General features: G+C 37.5%; 1 protein-coding gene across 1 annotated transcript in view; it reads left to right on the top strand.

Moving 5' to 3' along the window:
• The window catches only part of CPEB4 (cytoplasmic polyadenylation element binding protein 4), a 72,549-nt gene that overhangs the window by 827 nt on the left and 63,246 nt on the right, over positions 1–8,476 (top strand). The window contains exon 2 of the mRNA XM_070739394.1: positions 38–2,087. Coding sequence (XP_070595495.1) covers positions 966–2,087 — 1,122 coding nt within the window. The 5' untranslated portion in view covers positions 38–965. The remainder of the gene's footprint in view (positions 1–37; positions 2,088–8,476) is intronic.

Below are 8,476 nucleotides of genomic sequence, written 5' to 3'. Positions count from 1 at the left end.
CTGCTGATTTTTCTGAGGTGAAAATTTTCCTCTGCAGGCAGCCAGGATTCATCTGAAGGACACGTAAATATCGGATCATAATAGAAGGCGAGCTTCAAAAAGCAGGAACCCACCCAGCCGCCAGCAGCAGCAGCAGCAAGAATCCACCCTTCGCCTGCTCAACTCAGTCTGTACACATACACCCAGCACTCACTGAATGCCAATATTTAGAGATCAGAAAAAAGGAACAAATCCTCACACCCTTCCTCTCGAGATAGAAAGGCCTTGTCAGAAGGGCATCCGCATAAGTCATATTATTTCATAGTCCTACAGGCAAAGGCAGTAGCAGCAGCACAGGTTGTGGGGGAGGGAAGTTTCTCTAATAGAATTTGCTTCCCTAAAGAGATCCTGAGCTAAAACCTTTACATTTTCCACAGCAGAGACTGTTAGAGTAGAACACAGATATATATTAGATTATATAGAATTTATTAAATGATTCCAGATTTAAATATATTTTTGGAGCTGTGAAGGAGTGAGGAGTACCAGATGTCATGGTATCTTTTTTTCATTAATGTGTACGTGAACAGGTTGAGGCAGTTGGTAAGACGAGAAAGTTAATATATATTATATCTATATATATCTATATATATCTTTTTTTAAAAAAATTCCCTGGAACTTACTTTCATCCCCACTTCATTCTTGTGTATTTCCTTTTTAAAAAAGGAAAGCTCTTATTTTGTTAACCAAAGATTTACTTTCCATTCCTTCTGGCTATTAGAAGGAAATGAACACAAATTGACCCATGTCAATATTTTAAGTGATCTCACTTACAAGAATCCAGGAAAAATATCCAAATCAGATATCTCAAGGGGGTAGGAAGAAAGTTTGTCATAAGATATTTTCTATTCTGTTGCTTTAGTAGAAGAAAACCATTTAAAGATTTTTTTTCTCTTTCCAGGAGGAATTCAGATTCTAAAATAAAATAAATGGGGGATTACGGGTTTGGCGTGTTAGTGCAGAACAACACCGGGAATAAGTCAGCTTTTCCAGTCAGATTTCATCCACATCTGCAGCCTCCACATCACCACCAAAATGCAGCCCCCAATCCTGCTGCTTTTATAAATAACACAGCTGCCAATGGCAGTAGTGCTGGGTCAGCTTGGCTCTTTCCTGCTCCAGCTGCCCATAATATTCAGGATGAGATTCTGGGGTCAGAAAAATCGAAAAGTCAACAACAGGAAAAACAAGACTCCCTAGAAAAACAGCAGCTTTCCCCTAGTCAAAGTCAGGAAGCAGGCATGCTGCCTGATTCTGAGAAAGCTAAATCTGAAGAAAGCCAGGGGGATAATTCTTCTGAAAGTGGCAATGGGAAGGAAAAAATAAGAATAGAATCGCCAGTGTTAACAGGATTTGATTATCAAGAGGCTACAGGGCTAGGTACTTCAAGCCAGCCCCTGACATCTACTGCATCTTCTCTGACTGGTTTCAGTAATTGGTCAGCAGCAGCTATAGCTCCTTCGTCTTCAACAATAATAAATGAAGATGCGAGTTTCTTCCACCAGGGAGGGGTACCTCCTGCTTCAGCAAATAATGGTGCTCTGCTGTTTCAGAATTTTCCACATCATGTCAGTCCTGGTTTTGGGGGTAGTTTTTCCCCTCAGATTGGACCCCTCTCTCAGCACCACCCTCATCACCCCCATTTTCAACATCATCACAATCAGCATCAACAACAGAGGAGGTCTCCTGCAAGCCCTCATCCACCTCCATTTACACATAGAAATGCTGCTTTTAATCAACTGCCTCATCTTGCTAATAATCTTAACAAACCACCCTCTCCATGGAGCAGCTACCAAAGCCCATCACCTACACCATCTTCCTCATGGAGTCCTGGTGGTGGATGTGGTGGGTGGGGTGGGTCCCAAGGGCGAGACCACCGCAGGGGACTGAATGGAGGAATAACACCCCTGAATTCCATCTCACCCCTGAAGAAGAATTTCCCAAATAATCATATCCAATTGCCGAAGTATGCACGACCCAGTTCCGTTTTTGCTCCAAAATCTTGGATGGAAGACAGTTTGAACAGAGCTGACAATATCTTTCCCTTTCAGGTGAGATCATTTTATTAATATTAGACAGAAGGCTATATAAAGAGATCTAGGAAAGACTGTGTGAATTGTAATGTTTTATCTTTTTTTGCATTGCTTCAAATATTAAAAATGCAGTTATAAAATTGATCTTAAAAATGCACCTAAATGTGTAGTTCATCCCATGACATTTCATGCCATGGTTGCTCATGTCTGAATCATGGATGCTCCATATAATGTTTGTCAAAAATATCCAAAACAAAATAGAAAATCTATTATTTATTAGCTTGCTGTTAAATCAGTATTATCTGATCAACAAAACAACTACAAGGACAATAATTTGAATTATTCTTATAACTGAATAAAATCCTAAAGCACAAGAACTGTTGAAACTGTGCTCCTTTTTAAATGTAATAGAATTCTATGCAATTATTACCGGTTTCTAAAACTATAGAAAATACCTCTACAGCTTTGTACAATAAGCATAATTTTCATTTTGATTTAATTTAGAATACGTGGGTTTTTAAATGCAGTCCAAATAAAATCTTAAAACATTGAGCTGGTCTCTGCTAGGAAGGGCAATATATTTTAGTAGTAGATTATAAGTCATTACTAAAAATAGATGTGGACTATTTCAGACAGCATTTTCTATTGGAGGGTAGCCATTTGCTAAAAGGAAATAGGCTGAGCATTTCAGTGGTACCTATTTCTCCACTTATAAACAATTATCACTAGAAATCGCCATTTAAACAATGCAGTGAAAATCTTGACAATATATTGCATTTCATTATTAGCTGTGGTTCAGTTGAATATTCTGTAATGTTTTACTGAGATAACAAAACCTTAAAATATATTGATGAAAAAAACCCTTAAAATATATTGATGAAAAAATAAAATTGTAAAATATTTGTTATTTCTCAACATGGTATATATAATCAGAGGTGACCCAGTTTTGTAGTACTGTACAGTAATTGGAAAACTGGTAGATAGACAAAAGACATACTTTTGTTAAATATAGAAAACTATTTTGTAATTGGGTTAGAATTACCCAGAGGACATGTCTTGTATTTTCTTTTTAGTTCATGCATCTGAAATAGAAATAATGAAATAATAAATCAGGAAGCAATATGAGTGTTCATAAATCCACTAATACCATGAATCAGCTGGAATATAGAAGTAATGGTTGAGCCTCACTGCAGCAAATTTGGTTCATTGTTTTAATAGTTCATTTTGCAAATCGTGATTATATAAAGAAACTACAGTGCGGTAGGATAAAGCATTGTCTTTCTCTTCATGAATTGAGGCCTCGGACCTGGGCATGATGCAAGTGGAATGTTTTGTTCTGGAATACTGGAATATTATTAGGTGTTTTTTATCCTTTTGATTATTTATATTTATATATAAATATTGTGATCAGATTTTTTTCTGAAGAACAAACTGGCCACATCAGGACCAAATCCTGCCTCTTTGTATCTAGCAAAAGGAATATATTTTAATGAAGTACATTTTAATTTGAAATGCCTGTGCCTCAGTGCTGAGAAGGCAAGTGCAGGACTTCAAAGAACAGCTGAGTATTGCAGATCTAGAAAATTCCCCAGTAATCTTTGGCATTTACTTTTTGCAGCATGAAGCAGATAGTGCTTTTTTTCCTTCCTCCTTTTTCACATGAAATGGTTGTCTCCCCCCTTCCCCAATGATTGTGCAAGTTAACTATTTATTTCGAATGAAAATGCGGACAAAAATATGTTTACAAAGCTCTACATTGATTAAGCTCTTGAAATACTGTACCTACAATTCAATTCTGCCTCTGATACATTTAATTTATAAGACCAGCTTTCAGCTATATTTAGTATTACTGCTATGTGGTATCTTGCTAGAAGTAACAAATACAATACCATTAATTTCGAGCAACGTTATTTGTTCCACACAGACACAGATACAGTAGCTTAAATATATAGAGAAATTGCCTTTTCTTTAGTAAATGAAAATTCAGTAAATTCTGCAATGTTTATGCAAATGTAATAATCACAGACTCCCCTAGTAGAGGAGCTGGCCTTATCTTCGTGCCACGGGAAATACAGACATGAATATCCTTCGGAGATTAACTCTGATGCAAAAAGGCCTTTGCTGACCTGGCTTTCTTTTTAAAGAGCATCGCCTAATTTTCATGCAAATATTTAGCGTGTTGTACGATGCACAAACTGGGATGATTGTTTTTAAAAAACATTGTAATTTGATGCTAAGATGCATCTTTACTAAAATTCAAACCAGTAGCTTGTAAGTGCCTAGGCCTGATTTAATGGAAGGCGAAATAAAAAATTCTATTATGCCCAGTGCCTTAGTTTTGTTATGACGATATAGAAGACACTTGAAAATGGATATTGGCTTGAGGCTAGAACTCAGTTTTGCCTTTAATCGTGATTGTTGCCCTTGTTTTTTCCCAGTTGGGATGTTGTTGCAGTGCTGCATGAGGGATCTTTTACTGGGTTGTTAGGAAGAAAATAGAATGGGCTGAATATTTATTGTATTTATTTGCACTCTCGGCTCCTTGAAGTTTTAAAATCAGCAAAATATTTTCTGCTAACGAAGATGTTCAATAATATCCATAGATTTAATGCTACATTAATAACGAGAGAAGCGATGGTAGCTGCAGCAACGCTAGTCAGTAGCAGTTGCCCCCTAGTGCACAGAGAAAGGGTAAACAGCAATTACACAATGCTTGTTGGTTTTTCTTGCTTATTTGCCAAAGTGGCAGCTCTTTAAAGACAGGTATGGCAATTTGAATTGTCCAGTTTGCGTTCCCTGACAGGAAATAGGATACAGTATAATATGAGCTTTGTCTGTGTCCCTATGTCACCTTTTCCCTTTAATACTTTAGCATGAGAAAACTAACTGCATGCAGAGGGAGTAAAAACTGCAGTGCAGCTCCTAACCAGGAACACAACCACACAAGTAAAGGAATTGTGCACGTGGCTCATATTCTCTTTGATTTAAAGAGCCAGTCCTCTTTTAAGATGCAAGCGTGTGCATGTACTATATCTAATGTGACAGGTTCAAACATTTCGATCTGGGAGTGCCAGAGGATAGGTTGCTTATTGTTGAAACATTGATGCTTTGTTTCTGTTCTTTTTGCATTTTAAAATACAACCTGCTTAAAATTCTCAAAGTGTACTACAGTACATGGTATCGATGCATTAATGCTTTTTGCAGAGTGCTCTGAACACTTGAATGCACTGATTAAATCTGGGCGGAGTGGGAAAGAGCTATAAATAAGAATATACAGTGGAACCCCGACATAAGAGCTGCTCTACTTAAGAGCAACTCGAGATAAGAGCTGGGAGGGGAGAGATATTTTTGTTCTACTTACAAGCCCAAATTCGAGATACAAGTGCCAAGGAGCTGTCTCCTGAAGCCAAACGCTAACTTCCGCGTTCGGCTTCAGGAGACAGCTGCGAAGCGGCGCGCGTGTTTTAAAAGGTTGCAGCCGGCCTGGGGGGCTCGGGGGGGTGCTTGCAGCTTTCTTTCTTGCTCTTTTTCTTTCTCTCTTTTACCTTCCCTTCCTCTATTTCTTCTTTTCTTTCTCCTTCCCACCTTCTTCCCTCCCTCCCTCCTTTCACTCATTCCTCTCTTACTCTCCCCTTTCATAAGTTTCCTTCCTTCCTTCCTCTGTTCCTGTCCCTTCCCCCTTTCTTTCTTTCTTTCTTTCTTTCTTTCTTGCTCTTTTTCTTTCTCTCTTTTACCTTCCCTTCCTCTATTTCTTCTTTTCTTTCTCCTTCCCACCTTCTTCCCTCCCTCCCTCCCTTCACTCATTCCTCTCTTACTCTCCCCTTTCATAAGTTTCCTTGCTTCCTTCCTCTGTTCCTGTCCCTTCCCTCTTTCCTTCCTTCCTTCCCACCCTCCGTCCATTCATTCACCCATTCCTCTCTTGATCGCTTAAAGCTGGTCCCTGGTGCAAAAAGGGTTGGGGACCTCTGTCCTACAGGATTGGGTGGCAGAGAAGTTGAACATATGTAAATTTAAAAGTTTAAGAAAGTTTACAAGTTAAGTGAAAGAAACTTCATTATTCATTTATATGTACATGTACATTTCTTCATTAAAAACATGTCTTTCTGCATAATTTAGACTAACTTTGTGAGTTTTTTGAGGGCTGGAACCAATTAAAATTATTTACATTAATTCCTATGGGGAAAAGTCGTTCGAGATAAGAGCTGCTCGACTTAAGAGCCCAGGTCCGGAACGAATTAAACTCGTATCTCGAGGTACCACTGTACTGTAATTTACTTCAAATATTTTCTTTGCAGGGGAAAAGATCTTTGCAGTCTTTATTTTTCCTTTTAAACAGGGACAGCAACTTCTGCTGAGAATGCAGAGAAGAAGAAGCCCACATATTTTTCACAGTGAAAATGTATACTTCATCATGATGGTGCAATTTGGAAGCAAATATGTCAGTATTACTGTAAAAGTTATACTGGCCCTGTTTTAAAACAACATTCATAGCTTTATTTTTCACTGCAATCATAACAATGTAGAGGCCTATCGGTAGCAGTTAGATTTCAACTGAGCTTTCACGTATGCAAACATGTCTTTCCTGCTAGGGTACTTCCTTGTAGAACAGGGACATGTTCTGCGCTAAAGACAGTTAAGGTTGAAACAGGAAAACTTATCCTTGCTGCTAGGCAGAAGTCCAGTTTCTAAAATAAATAGCTGTATGCTTATTTCACTTGCCCTGAAGGAATTTATTAAGTTGAAACATGCAACTGCTGCATACTGAGTATTCTCCCACATTTGGCTGTTAAAGAAATGTTTCCAGGAAAAATAATAATAATAACGTACTAATGCTTTTAAAAAATCTATAGCTTCATTGAAGCAAACAAGGTTTTGTGAATCTAACTTGCTTCTTGATAGCAAGCAAGATGTTAATTAGGTTAGTGGTATATTCTTGGCTCCAATAAATTGCTTGAAAAAATTGTAATGATTCTCATACACTAAGTAATTATATTTTAATTGGATATGCTACCTTTATCTTTTGCTAAATCTGTTTCTATTTGTCGTAAATATGTGTTCAAAGAATTATGAGACCGGTAAGGAAACTAGAAAAATAATTTATAAGGAATGGTTTATTGCTATGAAGACCAGCATACTAAGAGCAGCAGACTGTTCTATTTTCTTTAAAGTTTCATCTACATTAGCTGTGATAATAATAATAATGCGATGTTCTGGATTAAAAGTAGTGAGACTGTTTTAAAATGTTTATCTGATCTTCGGCCTGCCTTTGACGTTATTTGTTTTACTTATTGCTCAAGAAGGTTGAAATTGGATTCAGTGTTTTAAAGAAAGCATGCCTGTACAACTGACAAATGTTGCTAAAGTTGAATCATGATTGTATGAACCTGTAGCTCCAGCCCGGCATTTTGTATTGTTACGTTCACAGTGGCTGTTCTTCATATAAGGCAATATACGCTTGTCCCATTTTTCTCCACCCTTTTTTTTTTTACATAACCACAATCTGGAATGTACATCAGAACCTTTTATTTATAGTCATGTTGTCCTGGGAATTGCATAAGAAAGAAAGAAATATGGACTAGGGTGATCATACATGTATGACTGAGAAAGCATCTGAGGCAATTTTGATGCACATGAAGCAAGCATTTTTAGGCTGTCTTTCCCCACCGTAGCATTTTCCATGGGGAAATGTGAACTTGACAACCTGTAGTTAGAACCACTTTCAGTATGTTTTCACACACACACACACCGCCCTTGTAAAGGTAAAAAATGAAAATGCATATAAAGATACACCATTTCTTTTAAACACGGTATTCAGTTTACTGTTTGGTCTCTAATTACATATGTTTGTGCAAGTTCTAATGCTAGGTTGCCTTCCTAAAAAAAGAAACTGTAGTCATGTATCAGTCTTCTCTGTTGACCAGTTGAGGTAGGACAGAATCAAATGGTTAAGCTTCAAAATGATAAAAGGCTGGGAGCCACTTGATGGTAATTGAAGATTCTCTCAAATCAACCAAGTCCAGGTGATTTTATGGACATGTCCATTTTGTTTTCTTGAGAATAAAACAAAATAAAATTGACAAAAGATTTCTTCTGGATTTTTTTGGGTCTAGCTTTCACCCCTGGTATTCCTCCAAGTATTAACCAGGCCAAACCCTGTTTAGTTTTAAACCCAGCCAAGGTTAGCCAAGTGCTGTCACTTGATATTGCTGAAGATTAAGACATTTAGATAGAAACTTAGTGTTTACACTACAGTATTGAAGGCAACAAGGTGTTTTGGGGGATATATGGAGGTAATCATTTTAGTATCTGTCAACAGCTCCTTAAGACAGCTGCATTTTTTCCCAGGATTATGTGACTACCCTCCTAAGTACATTATTCCCTTTGAATCTGAAGCATGTTTAGACTGC

The sequence above is a fragment of the Erythrolamprus reginae genome, chromosome 2, assembly GCF_031021105.1.
Source record: "Erythrolamprus reginae isolate rEryReg1 chromosome 2, rEryReg1.hap1, whole genome shotgun sequence".
Lineage (NCBI taxonomy): Eukaryota > Metazoa > Chordata > Lepidosauria > Squamata > Dipsadidae > Erythrolamprus > Erythrolamprus reginae.
Note: the sequence above shows the minus strand (reverse complement) of the source record. Positions and strands in the feature narration are given on the sequence as shown.